The sequence below is a fragment of the Ursus arctos genome, unplaced genomic scaffold, assembly GCF_023065955.2.
Source record: "Ursus arctos isolate Adak ecotype North America unplaced genomic scaffold, UrsArc2.0 scaffold_4, whole genome shotgun sequence".
In the NCBI taxonomy this organism is placed as follows: Eukaryota; Metazoa; Chordata; class Mammalia; order Carnivora; family Ursidae; genus Ursus; species Ursus arctos.
In genome coordinates, this window is record NW_026623056.1 from 16,715,199 (window position 1) to 16,738,351 (window position 23,153).

Consider the following 23,153-nt stretch of genomic DNA (forward strand, 5'->3'; position numbering starts at 1 on the left):
CCCTGGCCTTCCTCTTAGTGTAGCAATGGGAAAAAGGAGTAGCCTCCTTCCTGGAATGTAATCACTTTTGATCTTCAGTGCTCCTTCCTGGTGGGGTTGGTATGAGTATGGCTATGCTGCCAGTTGGGGCCTGGACCCCTGGGGATGCAGTGCAGAAGAACATATGGCCCTGCCAGATAATCAGCTAACTAACCAAGACTTTTTGTGGGTTTAGCTTCCGAGCAGTGCATGACATTTAATAGGTCTTCTATAAATGTTGAAGAAATAATGGTTCTACATACTTCAGAGCTCTCACAACAGCTTTGAGAGGTAGGTATTATCCCTGTGTTTTGGTGAGGAATATAATATTTGGAGAGAGAGTCAGTAACTTACTCAAGGTCACATAGTAAGTGGTGGAGCCAGGATTGGAATCTAAGTTTGACTCCAAAGCTTATGCCCTTATTACATTAATCTGTGTCTGTAGCCTTGGAGCCTTGCAGACCCCCTTGTGGTCCAAGGTCTTGGCTAGCTGAAGAACGGCAACTTCGGATTAGTGTCTCATTGTCTTCTCTCTGTTCTTATTTGGCAGCCTGTATAAAACCTGTATGAAAAGTTGAAGTATTGGACTTGGGAGTCAGTGGACTTGTCAAACCCCTTTAATGGGATCTTCTGTGGTCCTGAGCAGATCAGCATGTCTGTTGAGACTCTGTTGCATGTAAAACGGGGATATGGTAATTGCCTTCCTTGATAATCCAATGGTGGCAATATTAAGATAATTTGGAGGGGCGCCTGGCTGGCTTAGTCAGTGGAATGCGTGACTCTTGATCTTGGGGCTGTGGGTTTGAGCCTTATGTTGGGTGTTGAGATTACTTAAAAATAAAATATATTTTAAAATATTTATTTATTTAATTTAGAGACAGAGTGTGTGGTGGGGAGGGGCACAGGAAGAGGGAGAGAGAAACTTAAGCAGACTCTGCACTGACTGTAGAACCCAACACAGGGCTCGATCTCACAACCCTGAGATCACAACTGAGCCAAAACCCAAGAGTCAGACACTTAACTGACTGTGCCACCCAGGCAGCCCCAAAAATAAAATCTTAAAACAACAACAAAAAAAGATAAATTAGAAAGTAATTTGTAGGGATACCTGGCTGGCTCAGTTGGTGCAGCATGAGACTCTTGATCTCAGGGTTGTGAGTTTGAGCCCCATGCTGGGTGTGGAGCCTACTTAAAAATAAAAAAAAAAAAAAAAATTAAAAAAAAAAAGAAAGTGATTTGTAAACTGCAAAACAGTCTAAATAAAGTGATAATTCTTTCCCAAATCAGTGATTGTGCTTTAGAGTAAAATTTTCATAATGACTCTTAACCTTTCACGTTCAGTCATTCTTTGAACAAATATCAGTGGAGCTTTACTCTGCACTGGACATTATTTTAGTTTGTGGGGATGCAAAGATACTGGAAAAAAACAAAACCCTATCCTCCAAAAGCTTACTTAATGGGAAAGAAAACAATTGTGATATATTGTTATTGATACTGTACTGGGGTGTGAAGAAGTTCCCATGGAATCCTTGAAATAGAGCCTAAGTGCCTAGGTAGGTCAGGGGAAATTTTTGAGGCAAGTGAGACCTGGAGGAAGATGAGTTTGTCCAGAGGAAAAGGGTAGAATATCGCTAAGGGGGTACAAAAAGAAGGAAGGTGGAAAAGCTATTTATTTTCAGAAACCACGGATAGTTTGCTTTGACTAAGTGTACAGGGCCAGGAAAAAGTGTGGTAGGAGATACAATCTAAAAGAGACACAGGCTCAGATCAGGTTTAGAAGAGCTTCGTTGTTCTAAGAAATCGACAGTGTCTCTCAATGGAGACCACTGAGTGAGAGCAGGAAAGTCACATCAGTTATCTGGGTAAGGAAGCTCACCATGGAGGCTGGGAGACCAGGCAAAAGAAATAAATGCCTGAACCAGGGCATTAGAAGTGGGGAAGGGCAGAGGAAAGATTTTTTTTAAAGATAATAGGACTTGAATTTGATCCAAATACCAAGAGGACCTGGTGACTGATTAGAGGTAGTACATGGATGGGAAGGAATGTAGGACGAATCCCAGATTTTCAGGTTGGGCACTGTTCATTGAAAAAGAATACATAGGCACCAACATGTATGGGGTTGAGGTGGAGGACTCCTGAGTAGGGAGAGATGACAAGTTCCTATCTGGGCATACACAGTTTGAGATGCCTGTGGGATGATCAGGTGATGTCTTTTAGGTGGTACCTTGTTCTAACTGGGGTTTGAGAGAGAGGTTTCTGAGTTAGGAACAGATTGGCATGTAGGCAGTAATTGATTTTTTTTTTTTTTAGTGATTGATATTTATATATTGGTGTGCTTAGGGAAAAAGAAATTAGAAGAATAGAGAAAGGTGTCTGTCATACATGATGAAGTCACAGAACCAAAATGAAGAGTCGCAGAACACTAGATCTGAGTTTTCATCCTCACTATGTAGGATTCCTCCTCCGTGAATCTATTTCGCTCTCCTTTGGAGCTTCAGTTCCTCATATACAATGGGAAGAATGCAATCTGTTTTATAGGAAATTGTGGAGATTGAGATTACATAGGTCATATATATATATTAAATGACCATGTTACCATTGGTACAGAGAAAGTGTTTTCTTACCTTCTGAGACTATGTGTGCACATGCACACACCCACACCCACAGATCGTGCACAAGAGTGTCTTTGCCATGTACATGAGCACTGTTTCAAGCCCTTTTCACATAATTAACGCCTTTAATCTTCACAATCCAATAGTATGGATGTTATCACTGTGAGAGAAAGCACAGAGGTTAAAAGCTTGGACTGAGCCAGACTGCCTGGTTTCAAATCTTCCCATTTTACAACAGTTATTAAGTAGGTAGGTAGTAGGTACATGGCTGGAAAGTAGCAGAGTTTTGGATTAAAACCTAGACTATCTGAGTAACGTGGATTTGGCTCTAGGACGATTCCTCCTGGTGCCAAAAACCTTTTGGCTGCAGGGCAGGAGTTTTGGGTTTACTTCTTCCATCATTATTCTGAACTTTCCATGATTGATTTTGTCCCTCCCTGGGAGTGGCTGATCTTCCCAAGGCAAATTTACTAGTATTAATTCCTTAGAATGTTTCAGTCCTTTTAGCCTGGCATTCAGTTGAATAGGTATTTCAATCACTTTATTTTCAAAGGCTGCATAATTTGTTTTTCTTTTCATATTTGTATCATGATTTATTTAGGCAGGACTGAGTCTTCAATAAATTTCGGTATTCTCAGCACGCCCCCCCGCCCCGCGCCGCCGCCAGCACTCGCCTAGTACTTAGTATGCACTCAATAAATGCTTGTTCAAAGAATGAATGAACTAAAGAACCGCGGAACAGAGACGCAGAGGGGGGTCGGTCTAGAAGTTCCAAAGTTCGGGAGGGGACACGGGGGCGGGCAGTGACTATCACATGACGAGGCGGGGCAAATCTTCTGTACTCCGCGGCACCGGGCGCAGCTCCGCCCTCTGCGCCGGTCACGTGGGGGCGCCGGCTGCGCCTGCGGAGAAGCGGTGGCCGCCGAGCGGGATCTGTGCGGGGAGCCGGAAATGGTTGTGGACTACGTCTGTGCGGCTGCGTGGGGCTCGGCCGCGCGGACTGAAGGAGACTGAAGGTAAAGCCGCCATGTCCGGGCCCGACCCGGCCCCCCCACCCCCTCCCCCCGCATCCGCCGCCATCCGGGCCGGGACCGGCCACCCTGCGCAGCCGCCCCGGCGCCCTGGCCCCGCGGCCCAAGCCCGGGCCCCGGCCCGCCAGGGCCCGATCCCTGGCCCACGTGTGCCCGGCCTGGCCCGGCCTGGTTGCTGGGTGGGGGTGGGGGAGCGCGGGGTCGGAATATGCGGCCCCCGCGGGATGGTAGGGTGCCGGGTTTGCCGGCCGCGAAGTGCCACCTCGGCCTGACCCGAGGGGGCCCCGCAGGCGCAAGCACCGCGGCTCCCGGCCCACCGCCCCCTCCCCCCTTTGCGGCCCGGCCGCCGGGAAGTGACACGTTGTTCTTTGGCACTGGCCGGCGCTGCGCAGGGAGGGCGCAGGGGAGGGAGGCGGCAGCGGCGGGCAGGGAGGAGCCCCCGGCCCCGCCCGCCCTCCGGGCCGACCCTCACTTGCTAGGAACCGGCTCCTCTTCGGCCGCCGCCCGCCTGGCCTTTTACGGCCCGACTCCCGCCCTTCCTGGCCTCCGCTCCTGGGCGGCGGCAGGCCTCGCGTCTGGCCCCGTGAGGGTGCCCCCGCGGCCACCCGCAGCAGGCGTGCCTTGTGTGCCCCTGGGCCTGGCCCCGAACCCGGTGTCCCCAGGTGGGGGGTGGGGACACCACGGCCGAAGCTGCTAGCTCCGTTTGTGATCCGGGAGCCTGGTGCCAGCGAGACCTGGAATTTCCGGTCTGGTTGGTCTTGGGCCCCGCGGAGCCAGGTTGATACCCCTCACCTCCCAACCCCAGGCCCTCGGATGCCCAGAACCTGTAGGCCGCACCGTGGACTTATTCTTAACCGAGGGGGTGAGTGAGGGGGCTGTTTCAGCAGACCAGGGGGGTGGTTGGAGGTGATGCGGGTTTGACAACGTGTTGGTGGGGACGTAAGATGAATCTTTTCTGCTCCTTCACCCCCTTCGCGCCTCCGGGACTCGGTGTAGGACCCAGCCCTTGCTTCAACCCCTCCCCCACTCCATTTGCCTTAAGCTTGGGTGCCTTCCCCTTTCCGAGCTCCACTCTTTCCCAACAGGTGCTGGGGGGACCCTGATGTGGCACCAAATGAAATGAACAAAGCTCCACAGCCCACAGGCCCCCCACCTGCCCCGTCCCCTGGACTCCCACAGGTAATTAGGGAGGAATTAGTAGAGACTGGGGTGGGGGTGGGGGAGATCAGGCAGCTGGTCAGGAACAGGTTCCAACCTCTGGATTTTCCCACCCCCATCTGTGTCAGGGCAAAGTGCAGCTTCCTGCTGCCAAATTGAGACAGGGCCCCTGGGCTGTTCCCAGGGGCTGTCATGGGGAAGAGGGGGCATGTGGACTGCCGAAGCTCTTGCCACAGGTCTGCTCCCCTTACTTTACCAGCTTAGGTTTCTGCCCCACCCGGGTTTCCCCTCTTGCTGAACTCTGGTCTCCCCCCTTCAGCCAGCGTTTCCCCCGGGGCAGACAGCACCGGTGGTGTTCAGTACGCCACAAGCGACACAAATGAACACGCCTTCTCAGCCCCGCCAGGTGAGGGGCTGTGGGGAGGGGAGTAGGGGGCCTGGGTGGGAGCCATGGAAAGCTTAGGCCAGTTTGGGCCTAGGATGGAAACTATGGAGGCCCTGTACCTGCCCCAATTTCCTGACAGTTGCTCAGTGTTCTTTCATGCGGCTCTGCACTTTGTGCTGTTGATTACTTACCGTGGCTGGCCCCTTGGGGAGTATGGAGTCGGTGGGGGTGGCATTACTAGGGGTCCTGGTGCCTTGAGAATTGGGAGCAGTGCTTTGGGCCCTGCTGCCAACTCCTGTTTTCCTATTTCCTCCTTTTCCTGGGAGGTTGAGTGCTCCATTCCCCTTCCCTTCTTTCTCTTTACACTCTGGCGAGATAAATACTCCCGCTGGTTCTTGCCTTTCTCTGTTCCCTAAATTCTTCCTAAGTGGGAGCATTCTTGTCCTACTTCCTTCATTTTCCACCCCCCCCATCACCTTGGGGATAATTCTCTTCTTTCCTGTCCCCATGTGCTCTCAGGGAGGATTCAGGTCTCTGCAGGTAATACTCCTTTGCTAATCCTGGACCCTTTCTTGTGGTCTCACCCTTAACTTCCACCCTAGTCAGGGGCTAGACACAGGGACGGGGTCTTCAGGGTGGAGACATGTTTGCTAAGGTCCTCAGTCTGATGCTGACCGATGCATGTTAGGGGCTAGATCTTGGCAGAGTGCATATCTGGGAACTGGGAGACTTGCATGTTAGTGGTCAGCTCCTCTGTACCTTAGGGTGGAGCAGTGCATGCTGGGGAGTATGTTGCCCAAAAGGGTTTTACTTAGGCATGATGCATCTGGGTGTTAGGAACCCTTTGCAGAGGGGGTAGCCTGGTAGAGGTGACATGAGTATGCACGGCAGTGAGGGAGTAAATAAATATTCATAGAGTGCAAAGCGCATATCTGAATGTGAAGGGTACGCGTGAGTACAAGAGGCCACTTAACCATCAGTTGGTCAGGTGAGTTAGGATTGGCCCCCATGCTCCAAAGCCCCCAGTACTTCTCTCCAGACTAGAGACATTGTGGAGTGGCCATTTTGCTGTCCATTTCCTCCCTTTCCCAACACCAACTGCCTTCCTCCCTCTTGACAGCACTTCTACCCTAGCCGGGCCCAGCCCCCGAGCAGTGCAGCCACCCGAGTGCAGAGTGCAGCCCCCGCCCGCCCTGGCCCAGCTGCCCATGTCTACCCTGCTGGATCCCAAGTAATGATGATCCCTTCCCAGATTTCCTACTCAGCCTCCCAAGGGGCCTACTACATCCCTGGACAGGTGAGGTTGGAGGCTTGGGGGCTGGAAGCCATGGAACCTTACACCCCAACCCTCTTCTCCCCTACCCTGACCCTCCACTCCCATCTCTTCTGCAGAAGTGGGACTTCCTTCTGGTCATTGCCCACAGTGGCTTGTCCTGTCTTGCTCTGCATTCTCTTTGTAGTCTGATATGGTACTCATAGCTCCCTCAACTCCTCTCCCCTCCTCCTCCCCCTTCCCCACCAGGGGCGTTCCACATATGTTGTACCGACACAGCAGTATCCTGTACAGCCAGGAGCCCCAGGCTTCTATCCGGGTGCAAGCCCTACAGAGTTTGGGACTTACGGTAAGCAGGGGAGGGAGTCAGGTGAGAGTGAGTCCCAGGGAGCATCTAAACTCACCTGCGAATTCCTAGACCCTTCCTAGGCTCATTCCTCAGTCTAAAAATGATAGGGTTAGTAGGTAGTAGGAATTGGTGCTTAATGTGAAATCGGTGTTGGGTGGGGATTTGGGGGGCAGGGAGTGTTTTGTCCCATTGGTAAGAGTTGGGATTCCTCCCTCTGTCTAAGAATATAGGATCAGGCACAAGTTTGAGGGCCTCTTAGTAAACGTTCCCTGTGACACTTGTTCCATGGTTGGTGGGAGCCCATGTAATGTGGATTTGGGAGGTTTTGTAGCTGTTTTTCATTTATATTCTAGGAAAGGATTAGTCTGTTCTTTATGGCAGTGGTTTCCAAAATTTTTTGATCATCTATCAGGAAAAATTTTGAGTATGTACCTCTAATACATGTATGTTTTTGTTTGTTTATACGTATGCATCATTTAAAGAACACACTTAACGTTGCTTGTCAAAAACAAGTGGAGATTATGGATGAGATTAAAGAACACATCCCATTTTGGAGACCATTGCTTTAAGGAATTAATTTTTCCACATCCTGGGCCTGGTTCATAATGTTACTCTTTGTTTCCTTGCCCCTTAGCAAAGGGCTGGAGACTGGAACTGGACTCAGGTTGAGTGGAACTGGGTTGGCAAATCTGTTTTACTCATTCCCAGCCAAAGACCTGATTCTGTTTTAGGTTAAGTAGTTGCTGCTCCCTCAGAATACATGTGTGTGTGTTGCTGGGGGTTGGGGGCATACATAATACCTTATAGGGTAGAAGAGAAACAGAAGTCCTGGTAGTGGTAGCTGGTATGTGGTGGGGAAGGAGTGCCTGTCTACGAGGTGTGTGTATGTCAGTGTCAGGAATTCTTGTAAACGCAGTTCAGACTGGTTCCCCAGCTTTGATAGACACCTCATTCCCTTGGGGAGGTGGGTGGGGCAGAGCAAGGGGCCGGCTGTGGGTGATGAGAGGTTCTGGGGATGGGAGGCATTCAAGCAGGCGTTTGTATGTGGTTGGGCCCTGACGCTGCCACCATTCTTCCTTTCTGTGCCCCCCCCTTAAGCTGGCGCCTACTACCCAGCCCAGGGTGTGCAGCAGTTTCCCACTGGTGTGGCCCCCGCCCCAGTTTTGATGAACCAGCCACCCCAGATTGCTCCCAAGAGGGAGCGGAAGACCGTGAGTAGCAGCAAGGGGCTCTGGGACATGTGGGAAAGGGAGAATCAAGGTCAGGCACATTGTGGGTCAGGGAGCAGAAAGTTGAGGAAGGAGATCTTCAGCTGGGAGTGGTTAGAGAGTGGAGATCTGTGAAGTGCTCAGGTTCTTTGTTAGAAGTAAGACTTCCGGTGTAGAAGTGGCTCATGGGACAACTAAAGAGACTAGTGTGGGAGTTCCTGAGAGACCCAGGTTCTGGGGGTCCATAAGATCTGTATTTGGTTTTGGGTTTCTGGTGGCTTGTCTTGGAAATGGTTTGTTTTCTGTGGCCCCACCCCCCACCTCCCAGTCCTGGAAGCTCTTGAGGCCTCCGCCTCTGCTCAATCCTCAAGCCCTGGGCGTGGTGCCCAGAATAGGGTGCCAGGGCTGGGGAAGCCGCTGAGTCACCCTGGCTCCACCCACTGGATCTGGGCCCTGCCCCCAGAGATCAGGCAGACTAGCCACAAGTGAGCTGTATGGGTGCTAGATGGGGGTCCTGGGCCCCATGGTGTGCAGCCAGTGACTTGGGGACTGTTGGTGGGGCAGGGCTGAGGGAGGGAGGGGCATTGTGATGTACGGGGTTGCTCTGTGAGGTCAAGGGTCTCTTAGGGGTGGGGGCCGGGGTAGGAAGTACAAGATGAGCTGGATGGGTTGACAGTAGAACTCATGGGGTTCCTGGCTCCCACCCACCTGCTTCCCAGTGGGGGGTGGGGGGTTGGCCTGGAGTCTTAGGAGTGGGGCAGGGTGGAGAGGTGGGCTCCTCCTGTTTCCCACTCATCCTGGAGCTTTCTTTCCCCAGATCCGAATTCGAGATCCAAACCAAGGAGGGAAGGATATCACGGAGGAGATCATGTCTGGGGCCCGCACTGCCTCCACACCCACCCCTCCCCAGGTATTGTCTGATCTTTGAGTGAGGCCCTGGCTAGGATGGCTGTTCTGACCTGGGTTCCCAAGTCCTTTGATCTTTTCTTTCAACTAAGGGATTTCTTTCCCTGCTTTCCTGGATTTTTAGGCAGAGTTAAAGTAGAAATGGCTCTAATAGAGAAGGGTTGTGGGCCTCTTCAGGGCAAACTTGGTAACCCTTTGTGTCCTGCAGACGGGAGGCGGTCTGGAGCCTCAGGCTAATGGGGAGACACCCCAGGTTGCTGTTGTTGTCCGGCCAGGTAGGTAAGCAGGTGGGGCAGAACTTTTATGGGGAAGGGCTTGTGACAATTTCAAATGCTGAGGAGGTGGAGTAACTTGACCTGGGTGTCAGAGAAGAATGACCTTAGGTTTTAGTAAGTAGTGGGATTTTGCGAGTGGATCACATGTTGGGTGAGAAGGGAAAAGGCTTAGGTGGAATAAGATTGTGGGGGTGGGTGTTAGGTTGGGAATATCTTAGCTGGGAGGAGGAGGAACAACAGCAGTGAAGACTTGCCTTTAATTACTTGTCTTCTTTCCTGCGGTGCAGATGACCGGTCCCAGGGAGCAATCATTGGGAGCCGGCCCGGGCTGCCTGGCCCAGAACACAGCCCTTCAGAATCCCAGCCTTCATCGCCTTGTCCGACCCCATCACCACCCCCAATCTTGGAACCGGGGTCTGAGCCTAATCTCGCAGTCCTCTCCATTCCTGGGGACACCGTGACAACGGGGATGATCCAAATGTCTGTAGAAGAATCCACCCCAATGCCCCGTGAAACTGGGGAGCCATATTGCCTCTCTCCAGAACCCACTCCCCTCGCTGAACCCATACTGGAAGTAGAAGTGACACTTAGCAAACCGATTCCAGAATCTGAGTTCTCTTCCAGTCCTCTCCAGGTTTCCACCCCCTCTGCATCTCACAAAGAGGAAATTCTTCCTGAACCGAATGGCATTGTCCCATCTGAGGATCTGGAACCAGAGGTGGAGTCGAGCCCAGAGCTTGCTCCTCTCCCTCCCCCAGCTTGTCCCTCCGAATCCCCCATGCCCATTGCTCCAACTGCCCAACCTGAGGAACTGCTCAACGGAGCCCCCTCGCCACCAGCTGTGGACTTAAGCCCAGTCAGTGAGCCAAAGGAGCAGGCCAAGGAGGTTACAGCAGCAGTGGCTCCCCCCACCGTCGTCTCTGCCACTCCAGCTATGGCTCCTCCAGCTACTTCCCCAGCACAGGAGGAGGAAATGGAGGAAGAGGAAGAAGAGGAAGAAGAAGGAGAAGCAGGAGATGCTGAAGGTCAGAAGGGAGGAGAGGAACTTCTCCCCCCAGAGAGCACCCCTGTTGCAGCCCACCTGTCTCAGACTTCGGAGGTAGCAGCCACCACCCAAGGTAAGGTGTGGCTGGATGCAGAAGTGGGGTGGGCCAGAAGGTGTGGTTTTTTTCTCTTTATTGATGACCTCTCATTTGTGTCACTGTGTCTGGGTCATAGAAGCCTTTTGATGGAGCCTAAGAGATAAAATTCCAAGAGTTAAAGAATTTTAAGTCTAGAGTAAATGTAATGGAAAGAGGAAGTATTGTAGAGTAGCTGCTTTTTTTTTTTTTTTTTTGGTTTATTACCCCAGGGATTAGGGGTACTCTCTAAGTTATTCCCATTTTTTTTATCCCCCAAATAGTGGCGGTGTCTGTGCCAAAGAAGAGACGGAAAATTAAGGAGCTCAATAAGAAGGAGGCTGTGGGAGACCTTCTAGATGCCTTCAAGGAGGTAAGGGAGCAGAAAGTAATGGAGGAGAGAGGGCAGAGTTTGGGTATGAACACTAGTCATACTGCAACCAAAATGGAATGTTCTCTGGTTACAGGTGAGCCCAGGAGTACCAGAAGTGGAGAATCAGCCTCCTGTGGGCACCAGTCCTGGTCCAGAGCCTGAGGGCAACAGTGCACCCCCGAGGCCTGAGGAAGCAGACGAGACTTGGGACTCAAAGGAAGACAAAATTCACAATGCTGAGAACATCCAGCCCGGGGAACAGAAGTATGAGTATAAGTCAGGTATGCTGGGGGTGCCTGGGTGGCTCTGTTGGTTAAGTGTCTACCTGCCTCCTTGCTCAGTGGGGAGCCTGCTTCTTCTTCTCTTTCTGCTCTTCCACCCCACTTGTGCTCTCTTTTTCACTCTGCTCACTCGCACTATCTCTCTCAAATTTAAGTAAATAAAATCTTTAAAAAAAAAAAAAGGTATGCTAAAGTCAGGGTTGAGAGGGGTTGGGTATTCTTGCCAGGGCCCCAGGACACAAAGGTATGATTGGTTCATCTTGTCTTCCTCGTAGATCAGTGGAAGCCTCTAAACCTTGAGGAGAAAAAGCGTTATGACCGTGAGTTCCTACTTGGCTTTCAGTTCATCTTTGCCAGTATGCAGAAGCCGGAGGGCCTGCCCCATATCAGCGATGTGGTGTTGGATAAGGTTGGTAGACTTGAGGGGGAGGGTCCGTTTGGGCTGGCTGGCTGGCTGGGGGAGGAGCCTGAGGTCCTGAAAGAATAGTCAGGAGCCATAGCCTGTTTCTCATGCCTTCCCTTTCCTCTTTGCAGGCCAATAAAACACCACTGCGGCCACTGGACCCCCCTAGACTTCAAGGCATAAATTGTGGTCCAGACTTCACTCCTTCCTTTGCCAACCTTGGCCGACCAGCCCTCAGCAACCGTGGGCCCCCAAGGGGTGGGCCAGGTGGGGAGCTTCCCCGAGGGCCGGTGAGTGGGACTGGCTAGAGGGACAGATGGTCATGGGGGGTTGGGGGCTGGCTCCCTTGTCTTGCTGGGGGGAGGGGGACTCTGCCCTGGTGATGTGTGGAAGCAGTGTCACAGGTTGTGCTGACTTGCTCTGTGTCTTCACTCGGCCTCACCCCTTGCTTAGCAGGCTGGTCTGGGACCCCGGCGCTCTCAGCAGGGTCCCCGAAAGGAGCCCCGCAAGATCATCGCCACAGTGTTAATGACTGAAGATATAAAATTGAACAAAGCAGAGAAAGCCTGGAAACCCAGCAGCAAGCGGACGGCCGCTGATAAGGATCGAGGGGAAGAGGATGCTGATGGCAGCAAAACCCAGGTACTGGCCAGTGCTGCCTTTGCTCTCTGTTTCTTCTCTTCAAGGTCTGCCTTCCAGCTCTGCCCTCTTTGTTTCTGTCATCCTTATCACTAGTGGCTACCCGAGTCCATACTACCGTCTCCCATCCCTCCCAGTGACCCCTTCTTCTGAGAACTCACTGGATTCTGTGTCTTCTCTGTCCCCTCTCCCAGGACCTGTTCCGCAGGGTGCGCTCCATCCTGAATAAGCTGACACCCCAGATGTTCCAGCAGCTGATGAAGCAGGTGACACAGCTGGCCATTGACACCGAGGAACGCCTCAAAGGGGTCATTGACCTTATCTTCGAGAAGGCCATTTCAGAGCCCAACTTCTCTGTGGCCTATGCCAACATGTGCCGCTGCCTCATGGCGGTTAGTTTCCACTGTTACTAAACCTTGTGGTCTAGTTTCCTATTTCTCTTCTTCCTGAGACTCCTTGAGTCCAGCTTCTTGGTTCTCTTCCAGCCTGTGCTGTTGATGGCAGCCAGGAGGCAGCAGAGTGGGGGCCAAGGGTCTTCTGCATTAGGTAGCTAAAGACTCTTAGAGGGCCTCCCCACTCGGGACCAGTCTAAATGTGACGTTCTCTCTGACATACAGCTGAAAGTGCCCACTACAGAAAAGCCAACAGTGACTGTGAACTTCCGAAAACTGTTGTTGAATCGATGTCAAAAAGAGTTTGAAAAAGACAAAGATGATGATGAGGTTTTTGAGAAGAAGCAAAAAGAAATGGATGAAGCTGCTACGGTAAGAGAAAGCGCCAACCCAGTGTCCACCCACCTAGTGGCTGCTTTGCTGTAGAATGGGGTGGGGGAAGGTAAAAGGAGGCTGGGGGTGATGGTGTTTTGGGGGTTTCTCTGCCTTAAGACAGGAATACTTGCTGCTAGGGTTAGGAATCCAGATAGTGGAATATAGAAGGGTTTTAGCCCAGTGTCTGGGTACCTTTTTGATGGATTTCTGTTCTATAACTGGCAGGCAGAAGAACGGGGACGCCTGAAAGAAGAGTTGGAAGAGGCTCGAGACATAGCCCGGCGGCGCTCTTTAGGGAATATCAAGTTTATTGGGGAGTTGTTTAAGCTGAAGATGTTAACAGAGGCGATAATGCATGACTGTGTGGTTAAACTCCTTAAGAACCATGATGAAGAGTCACTTGAATGCCTTTGTCGTCTGCTCACTACCATTGGCAAAGATCTGGACTTTGAAAAAGCCAAGGTAAGGGTCCTGGGATGTGGAATGGCACAGGCTAAAGTGCCTGGGGCCTGCTGTCCCCTCACAGGCTCCTTGTTGGGCTGTCATGTGTGGGCCACTGAGCCACAGGAGCCGAGGGTCTGAGGAGGGGCTGGGCCTACAGTTGGGAGTTGAGGTGTTACAAGTTCCTGGCCTCATCCCTTTGCCTCTTCCTAGCCCCGAATGGATCAGTATTTCAACCAGATGGAAAAAATCATTAAGGAAAAGAAGACTTCATCCCGAATCCGCTTTATGCTGCAAGACGTGCTGGATCTGCGACGGGTGTGTGTCCTCTCCTTCCCACTGCTGGTCTGCTACCTGTACGCTATAGCCCCCAGTTCCCAGCATTGCTTTGTCTGGCTTTCTGATATAATTACCTTGTGGCTGGCCTTCTGTCCCCACAGAGCAATTGGGTGCCACGCCGTGGGGACCAGGGTCCCAAGACCATTGACCAGATCCATAAGGAGGCTGAGATGGAAGAGCACTGGGAACACGTAAAAGTGCAGCAACTGATGGCCAAGGGCAGTGACAAGCGTCGGGGCGGCCCTCCAGGCCCACCCATTAGTGAGTCTGAGGCTCAGATTGAGGAGGGGGGCAGGGTGAGGGGTTAAACTTTCCACTGATGACTTCTTGTTAGTGCCACGTGTCTGGGCCACTGAGACCACATGATGGAACTGAGGATCTGAGGAAGGGGGCCTGGAGGCGGCCCCAGCTGATAGGGGTGCTAAGAGGTACTCATTATTGCAATATGCTCTTCTCTTTGTCCCAGGCCGTGGCCTCCCACTTGTGGATGATGGTGGCTGGAACACAGTCCCCATCAGCAAGGGCAGCCGCCCTATTGACACCTCACGACTCACCAAGATCACGAAGGTAGGGGCTGTATTGGAGGGAGTGGTGGTGGTCATGGGAGGGTAAAGAGGGATCAAACAGGCATTGAGCCTAGGTTTGGATCTTGGTCCCCTCACTTTCTAAGTTGGAAAGGTGACGGCTGAATTTTTCCTCTCACTGGTTAGATTGCTAGAGACAGGACTGCCAGCTCAAGGGGTTGTATTCACATGTCTGGGCCAGTGGTCAACAAACTCGCACAGCAAATCTGGCCCACTCTTTCCTTCTCTAATTCCACAGCTAACAAGTAGCCTTAATGGTTTTTTAACAGTTGAAAAAAATAAAGTGGATGATATTATGTGATATGAAATTACTCAAATTGTAAATTTCAGCGTCCTTGGTTTTATTAGAACACAACCATATTGATTCCCTTTAAGTATTGTCTGTGACTGCTTTTGTGCTACAGTGGCTGAGTGGAATAGTTGAAATAGAAACTGTATGGCTCGCAAAGCCTGAAGTATTTACTATTTGGCCTTTTACAGGAAAAGTTTGCCCGGCCCCTGGTCTAGGCCATTTGCTACTGTGTAGTAGTGGGCTTTGGCCAGATCAGACTCATGATTTCTCCCATCCCTTTCCTTCCTCAGCCCGGCTCCATTGATTCTAACAACCAGCTCTTTGCACCTGGAGGACGATTGAGCTGGGGCAAGGGCAGCAGTGGAGGCTCAGGAGCCAAGCCCTCTGATGCAGGTATGGAGGCCACTGTAAAGAGTTGGGTGGCTGTTAATCCTCTTTCTTGAAGGCAGAGCCTTGTTTGTAGGGGAGGCTTTTGCTACAAAGTGGTTCGGTAATAACAGGAGGCCTATGCTTGGGACTAGGGACTGAATGAATGGTGTTCGTGTTGGGAGTGTAGGACCGAGTGTCCTAAATTGGTGAGTAGGAGATAAAATGGAAGAAAGTGGGAAGAGATTTTGATCTGGACTTTCTGCCTCCCCAGCATCAGAAGCTGCTCGTCCAGCTACTAGTACCTTGAACCGCTTCTCAGCCCTTCAACAAGCAGTGCCTACAGAAAGCACAGATAGCAGACGTGTGGTACAGAGGTGAGGTTTGTTCATCACACGGGGAGTACTGTGATTGGGCTTTGGTGGTTGCCATAGGAATCCTCACACCTGTAATGCTCAGGCCCCTAGCTAGATTGGGGCACATTCCTGATGGCAGGAACTAGGCCCGATGGTCGCTCAGCATGTCGGGTAACTATACGAGAGAGCCGCCTAGGTGGTACAGGTGAGAGGTGACGTGCCTGTTTTTTCTCCAGGAGTAGCTTGAGTCGGGAAAGAGGTGAGAAAGCTGGGGACCGGGGAGACCGCCTAGAGCGGAGTGAACGGGGAGGTGACCGTGGGGACCGGCTCGATCGCTCTCGGACACCTGCCACCAAGCGGAGCTTCAGCAAGGAAGTGGAGGAGCGGAGTAGAGAGCGGCCCTCCCAGCCTGAGGGATTGCGCAAGGCAGCTAGCCTCACAGAGGATCGGGACCGCGGGCGAGATGCTGGTAAGGGGCTGGGAAAGGAAGGGAAAGGTATGGGTTTGGGACTAGCCAGTCTCCAATCTTCAGAGCTCTAAGCCTTTCTTGCTAGGAAAATTAGAACTGAAGAGTCTCCATGGGGCACCTGGGTGGATCAGTTGGTTAAGCGTCTGCCTTCAGCTCAGGTCATGATCCCTGGGTCCTGGGATTGAGCCTCACATCAGGGTCCCTGCTCAGCAGGGAGTCTGCTCCTCCCTCCCTCTCCACCCCTCCCCTTCTGCTCCTGTTCTATTTCTCGCTGGCTCTCTCGAATAAATAGTCTTTAAAAAAAAACAAAACCTAATTTGTTCTTCCCCCTTCAGTGAAGCGAGAAGCCACCCTGCCCCCGGTGAGCCCCCCGAAGGCTGCGCTTTCTGAGGAAGAGCTGGAGAAGAAATCCAAGGCCATCATTGAGGAATACCTCCATCTCAATGACATGAAGGTAGGCAGTGGGTGGGGTGTGAGTGACAGCAGAGTGGGCGGGACATGTGCTGACAGGCATGGAGTATGGGGTCTGGACCCCATGGTGACTGCCCTCTCCCTCCTGCCCGCACCCCTGCAGGAGGCAATGCAGTGTGTACAGGAGCTGGCCTCACCCTCCCTGCTCTTCATCTTTGTGCGGCATGGCATTGAGTCAACACTGGAGCGCAGCACCATCGCTCGTGAGCATATGGGGCGGCTGCTGCACCAGCTGCTCCTTGCTGGGCATCTCTCCACTGCTCAGTACTACCAAGGGTATGCCTCCTGAGGGCCTTCTACTTTTACATACCCACAGACTTCCCTCCTTTGTCGGACCCATGCAACCTTGGATAAGAGTGTGGGTTCCTCAGGCCATCCTGGTCAGCGTACTTTTGACAGGGGTAGGGTATACCATGTGAGAGCAAGAGTGTGGCCTTAGCTTGAGATAATTGTCCCAGGTTTAGGAAGTGTTCTCGAGGGGCTCCACAGTCGATCCTTTAACAATGCCATGTTGCCCCAGAAGGAGGGTGGGGGTCCAGCTTGCGTTTCCTAGAGTTCCTTGACCTTTTTTTTTAAAAAAAGGTTTATTTTTATTTGAGAGACAGACGGGGGTGGGTGGAGAGAACCCTCAGACTCCCTGCTGAGCGTGGAGCCTGACATAGGGCTCAATCCCAGGACCCCAAGATCATGACCTGAACTGAAATTGGGAGTTGGACGCTCAACTAACTGAGCCACCCCGGTGCCCCTGGAATGCCCTGACTCTAAATTCCATTTGTAGGCTGTATGAAATCTTAGAATTGGCTGAAGACATGGAAATTGACATCCCCCATGTGTGGCTCTACCTAGCAGAACTCATAACACCCATTCTGCAGGAAGGTGGGATACCTATGGGGGAGCTGTTCAGGTAAGCCCTCTTTAGTAGGATTCAGGGGAGGGATATATTGGCAGGTTCGTTGCCGGGGTTTAGGGAGGGATGGGGTAGTGTACTGACAGGGCTTTGGAGACTATCAACACTCATTATATTTTTTTTCCCTGTAGGGAGATTACAAAACCTCTGAGACCCCTGGGCAAAGCTGCTTCCCTGTTGATGGAGATCCTGGGGCTTCTGTGTAAAAGCATGGTAAGTGAGAGTCTTTTGGGGGTGATGTGTCGGGACTTTTCCTCCCACCATGCGGTTTTGGCTGGTTGCTGTGACCCTGATGACTCTGGTCCTTTGGTGGGATGGGGTTTAATGGTGATGGTAGTGCTGTGTTGGTACCTGGGAAAGAAAGCACCGGGGCTGGCATTCTCAGACCAGTTCCTGTCATGAGTTCTGGGCAAGACTGGAGGAGAATGGCAATCTAAGATCTTAAGCCCTTGATTGATTGATTGATTGATTGATTGATTCAACTAGCATTTTTTTAAACATTTGCCAACCACATATTAGGCACTGGGAATAAAACACAGGAAACCAGCTAGAAGAGAAAAGTAAAGAATGACAGCTTAATAAAAACAGTGTGAAGTAAAGCGTGAAATAAAATAGTCGAAATGGAGTGTCTTGAGTACTGTGGGGTTGCAAAGGAGTGTCTCTTTGACGTTCATGAGGGAAAGCTTTCCCAGAGGGCGCTGGAACTGTTTTTGTGAAAGCTAAGTGGTGACTAGCAAATGTCACAGGGAAACAGGAAAGGCAAGTGGGTGGGGCACTCTGTGGTCTCGAGAGCTGGGAAGAGTACTTTCAAGAGGTTAGCTGCCCCTGGGGCCTGGACAGATAAGACTTGAGTGGAAAGGAATTGTTCTTTCAGCGTCCTGGTCATCCTTCTAGGTAGAAACCTGTATTAGGGCAGTTTGTGTTTTAAAAAAGCGAGAGAGGCGAATTGAACCAGTGTGTATTTCATAGACTCTGTGGTGCAGCAGGTGATAGCACCTGTTATTGCTACACTGTTAATAAAGAAAAGACTTAGGGTCATTTGTTTAAATGTATCAACTGTGAGATGACTCAGTGGCCTTAGAATGAGCATCTTTAAAAGTTGTGAGCTACGGTAGTCTTCTTAAGGGTTAATGTCATCCTGAATATCTGTTGTTAAAAGAGTAATGTCTTCAGGGGCGCCTGGGTGGCGCAGGCGTTAAGCATCTGTCTTCGGCTCAGGGCGTGATCCCAGTGTTCTGGGATCGAGCCCCACATCAGGCTCTTCCACTGGGAGCCTGCTTCTTCCTCTCCCACTCCCCCTGCTTGTATTCCCTCTCTCGCTGGCTGTCTCTCTCTCTCAAATAAATAAATAAAATCTTAAAAAAAAAAAGAGTAATGTCTTCAGAATCTCTTGTCCCCTCACAGAAATGGGCTCAGACTGTTGTTGATGCGAGGATTTCTGATTTGCAGTGGGGTTGTGGGGGGATATATCTGCTTTTAAAATTTTCTGGACTTGGTAACCAAAAAGCCATATTTGTTAGAAGTTGTCCTCTCCCATGAGCATTTGTTAGCTTGGAATAAGGAAAAACTAAGCTCTTTTAGAAAAAGAAGTGTGGAGGAGTGTGGAAGGCTGAGGTGAGGTGTTAGGATTTGGTGGTTTACCTTTTTCAGTAAAGGTAATTCTGTGAAAGCTAATTGACCTCTTCTGTAGAGGCTCTTAGGCTATTCTCCGCCCCTCTCCCCTCCAGTTTTCTGGCACTGTGGTAGATGATTTCTTGTGTCTTTGGGTGATCATTTGGCTGATGTCTGTGTCCAGTACTAGCCTGTAGGCATGGAGAGACTGTGCCTGTTTGGCACCTCTGTAACATTCTGAGCCCCTAGCAGGCACCTAGTGCCCTTTAAGTAAATATTTGTTGGGTGACCTTTATGGAGCTAGGTCTGGGAGGGAGAGAAGTTTGCTGAATTGGTCTTGCATTTTCCAGGGTCCCAAAAAGGTGGGGACACTGTGGCGAGAGGCTGGACTCAGCTGGAAGGAATTTCTACCTGAAGGCCAGGATGTCAGTGCATTCGTCTCTGAACAGGTTTGTGGCTGGAGTTAGGCTAATTCTAGCATTTGGGACTGGCCATTCTTCTTCCTCTTCCCTCCGCACACTCCATGTGGTACACTCACCTCCTGACTGGGGGTCTTTTGTAGAAGGTGGAGTATACCTTGGGCGAGGAGTCCGAAGCCCCTGGCCAAAGGATGCTCTCCTCCGAGGAGCTGACCATGCAGCTGGAGAAGCTACTGAAGGAGGGCAGCAGTAACCAGCGGGTGTTTGACTGGATAGAGGTATGGCCTCCCTAGGCGTTGGGAAAGAGGGATAAAGGAGAGGTCGTTCTTGGTGTGCGGGTCAGGGGCGTAGTTCAGAACTCACGGGCCATTTGTTTCTCTCTGCACAGGCCAACCTGAGTGAGCAGCAGGTAGCATCCAACACACTAGTTCGAGCCCTCATGACAACTGTCTGCTATTCTGCAATTATCTGTAAGAGGAGCCAGGGAAATGGTGGGGCAAGGGTGGGCCCAGCAGGCAAATGGAGGGAGGGAGGTTTCGGTCTTTGCCTCCTATTTGTGGACCAGGTTGAGGGTGCATTAGTCCACTTAACTCTGTCTTCTTCCCTGTAGTTGAGACGCCCCTCCGAGTGGATGTCGCGGTGCTGAAAGCCCGAGCGAAACTGCTACAGAAATACCTGTGTGATGAGCAGAAGGAGCTGCAGGCGCTCTACGCTCTCCAGGCCCTTGTAGTGACCTTAGAACAGCCCGCCAGTAAGAGCCAGGCTGCGGGGGGTGGGGGTGGGGGCCTTGTCAGCAGGGGGCACTCATGGAAAGGGTCTCAACCCAAGGAAGAGGGTGGTCCCTGGAGAGCAAAACACCCTGGTGGTTGATTTCTTCCCCTTGCAAGGGTTTGTTTCCTTGCCTACAAATGGAAGGAGTTAAGACTCAGCTTTGAAGGCTAACTGACTGCCATTTTGTGCATAGCCAGCTGTTAGATGCCAGGAGCACAGAGATGAAAAGCAGTAACACTTACCTAAGTACCCAGTGCTCTTGTGGCCTAGCAGGGGGCTGAGAGGCTTTTCTTTCCTTGCCTCATTTAATTCTCACAACTATTGTTTAAAGTATATGTTGTTATCCCCTATTCCATATCGGGAGACTGAGGTTTAGGTTAACATGCCTGAGACTCTGCATTTGGCAAATAGGTATATGCCAGGGCACTGGGACATTGGCAGTGATTAAGTCAAGCACAGTTCTGTGTTATCATGGAGTCTAACTGTGGTGATGAGTGTTGGAAGATGGGTCCTGCGGGGTGCTCTCTAGGGACACCTAGTGTAAGGGATAACAAGTGGGAATTGACAAACGGCAGCCAAATGACAAGGAATTGACAAATGGCAGCCAAATAACAACCACAGACGTGAGGGGGATACTTGAAATGAAGGAACTGTGTGTAAAGGAAGGCCCTGAGGCAGGAAGGACTTGACACGGGTAAAAGAACTCCAGGAAGGCCAGTGTGGGCAAGCGTAGCAGCGAGTTGTGTGTGAGGCAAGATGGGGCTGGAGAGATGGACGTGGGCCAGGTCCTGCTGGGCTGTCTACAGCATGGGACGAGTTTTGGCCTTCAGCCGAAGGACGGGAAAAAGTTTTGTGGGATTTTAGTTTTTAGATCATCCTGGCCATTAGTAGGAAGAGTGGTTTGGAACGGGGTGAATGTGGAAATGGCAAGAGCAGCAAATTAGGAGCAGGTTGTGTTGCTGGCGGCTCGAACTTGCTGGCGGCAGTGGTGCTGAGAGTTGTGTGGTTACAGTTAACACTGGCGTGGTGGGAGAGGTCATGAGAACAAGGAAATTATATGACTTTCAGGATGCTTTCAGCAGGTGAGGGGATGGTGTGGTACCATTGGCCTGGGGAGTTGGAAATACTGGATCAGGTTAAGTTAGGTCATAATGAGTTTGCGGTCCCTAGGTGGGGGTAAAAAGAGATGTCAGGTAGACAGCTTGGTATGGGAATTCATTTGGAAAGGAAGAGGTCAGGGTTGGTGGCAGATCTGTGAGAAGCTGGCACAGGGCAACACATGCAAATCTCCAGAGGATATGGGATTGCCTGAGGAAGAGTGATGAGAGCCTGGGATAGAACGTTGAGGAAGTGGAGGACCCACAGGTAGGGATCAGAGGAGGACAGGGCCCTATGAACAAAGGACAAAGTAATTTTAGGAGAGGGAAGTGGTTTGTAATGTTAGGTGCTACTTGAGAATTCCATAGGAGCAGACCTGAACATTTAGTGCCGGAGGCCACTTTGGCATAAACAGTATTTGGTAGAGCAGGGGCAGTCTGGATTGGAAAGGACTGAGTAATACTTGACTGAGAGAGCGAAGAAAGGAAAACAGCAAGTGTAGACAAAATCTTTGAATTTAGTGAATTTCTTGTCCAAAGACAAAATCTTTTGTTTGACTGTAAGAGATAGTGGTTGTAAAGGAGGCCTTTTGTGTTTAGATGGGAGGAGCTTGGGCTCAAAAATATAGGGCAGAGTGGGTAATTGATTGTGTAGGGTCCCCAGGGTGGGTGTGCATGGAATTTGGAACACAAGTTTGGGATAAATGCTCTGCTGCTGTAGGATAGGTCTGGGTGGTGGTGGTTGTGGATTTGAGGGTGTGTGTACCCCGAGGAACACCTGGCTTGCAGCTTCTCATAGATGGCTGTTATTTCATCTAGGCCTGGACCCAGATCCAAGGCTTTCTTTATTCAGAAGAAAATGTATTCGCTACTTGGTCTCCCTTTGCTTTTGGAAAATTTGGCAGCGGAGTGTGGGGGTATGGGATAGGTTGTGTTCAGGGCTTACAGGACAAGTGCTTGGGAAGGCTTAACTAGTAGCCAGGATGGGGAGAAAGAGGGTCAGAGCAAGGGGTGCTGGAGTTGAGCCTAAAGAAATTCAGTAGGGAGGTGACAAGAGAAAGGATGTTTCTGGCAAAGGATGCAACACATGTAAAAGTGTCAAGGTCAGAGAGGATGTGTATGTTCAGGAGATATGTGGAAAATAAGAGGATATTGGGATCCACAGTTTGCCAGGATCTGTAATGGGGGCCAGGTTATAAACCCTTGACTTTGGTGAGTGATATATCTGGGACTTCACGTCATTCCTGAATTGAGGAGTACCAGTTCTGTGTATGGTTTTCTCATTAAATACAGCATGAGTGAAGCTGCTGAGGTGAAGCTTGGGCAGGTTTGTAAGGTTTTGCTGTGACTCATTACCATGCATCAGTTTCTTAGATGATGAGATTAACATCTTGTTAGAGACCCACCTAGTCACTCTGGAATGGTCAGACACACAGATAATCGGGATGGTGGGTCAGGCCCTTGTTTTAACAGTGGTGGAGCCTGGGAATGGAATGGGGTGGCTGTGGGTAGCACTCCTCTTAACTGCTGTCGTCCTGCCTGCAGACCTGCTTCGGATGTTCTTTGACACGCTGTATGACGAGGATGTGGTGAAAGAGGATGCCTTCTACAGCTGGGAGAGTAGCAAGGACCCTGCTGAGCAACAGGGCAAGGGCGTGGCCCTTAAATCTGTCACAGCCTTCTTCAAGTGGCTTCGTGAGGCGGAGGAGGAGGAGTCTGACCACAACTGAAGGCGGGTGGGGCCGGGGACTTGGAGCCCCATGGACACTCGGATGGCCCGGCCAGCCGCCCGGACTGCAGGGGGGGCGGCAGCAGCGGCGGTGGCAGTGGGTGCCTGTAGTGCTATGTGTCTGAGCTAATAAAATGGCTGAAGAGGCAGGATGGCGTGGGGCTGCCTGGGGCCCCCCCTCCAGGATGCTGCCAGGTGTCCCTCTCCTCCCCCTGGGGCACAGAGATATATTATATATAAAGTCTTGAAATTTGGTGTGTCTTGGTGGGGGGGCACCACCGCCTGCCCCCGGGGTCCTTTTTTATTTTCTGAAAATCACTCATGGGACTGCCGTCCTCGCTGCTGGGGGCATATGCCCCAGCCCCTGCACCACCCCTGCTGCTGCCTGGGCAGGGGGAAGGGGGGGCACGGTGCCTGTAATTATTAAACATGAATTCAATTAAGCTCACTGCCTCCCTGCTTTATGGCCTGCTCCCTCTGGAGAAGGGGTATGGATAGGTGGGCA

At 51.3% G+C, this 23,153-nt stretch overlaps 1 protein-coding gene and 2 non-coding genes across 20 annotated transcripts; all 3 read left to right on the forward strand.

Moving 5' to 3' along the window:
* The first annotated feature begins 3,475 nt into the window (after positions 1-3,475).
* On the forward strand, positions 3,476-23,091 carry EIF4G1 (eukaryotic translation initiation factor 4 gamma 1). 18 transcript variants are annotated; one of them, XM_026497444.4, is made up of 33 exons: positions 3,501-3,646; positions 4,467-4,523; positions 4,747-4,840; positions 5,139-5,225; positions 6,325-6,501; positions 6,727-6,826; positions 7,925-8,037; positions 8,852-8,944; positions 9,149-9,215; positions 9,503-10,333; positions 10,618-10,706; positions 10,801-10,987; positions 11,263-11,396; positions 11,522-11,680; positions 11,844-12,032; positions 12,224-12,421; positions 12,647-12,793; positions 13,022-13,258; positions 13,451-13,555; positions 13,678-13,837; positions 14,043-14,143; positions 14,743-14,845; positions 15,093-15,195; positions 15,411-15,643; positions 15,979-16,097; positions 16,218-16,390; positions 16,893-17,018; positions 17,153-17,234; positions 18,983-19,081; positions 19,195-19,329; positions 19,440-19,521; positions 19,662-19,802; positions 22,465-23,091. In XM_026497444.4, the coding sequence occupies exons 3-33, from the start codon at positions 4,781-4,783 to the stop codon at positions 22,647-22,649; spliced, it is 4,815 nt and encodes a 1,604-aa protein (XP_026353229.3). In that variant the 5' UTR covers positions 3,501-3,646; positions 4,467-4,523; positions 4,747-4,780; the 3' UTR covers positions 22,650-23,091. The 18 variants fall into 18 exon arrangements, with proteins under 18 accessions (XP_048070880.2, XP_048070881.2, XP_026353229.3 ...); XM_026497452.4 differs by having other exon boundaries at positions 11,847-12,032; XM_048214923.2 differs by lacking the exon at positions 4,467-4,523 and having other exon boundaries at positions 3,476-3,646; positions 11,847-12,032.
* LOC113257070 (small nucleolar RNA SNORD66) lies at positions 10,389-10,457 on the forward strand. Its single transcript, XR_003316816.1, has one exon. It is a non-coding gene; the product is annotated as a small nucleolar RNA SNORD66 (small nucleolar RNA).
* LOC113257065 (small nucleolar RNA SNORD66) lies at positions 13,888-13,963 on the forward strand. The gene has a single exon (XR_003316815.1). It is a non-coding gene; the product is annotated as a small nucleolar RNA SNORD66 (small nucleolar RNA).
* Positions 23,092-23,153: the final 62 nt, after the last annotated feature.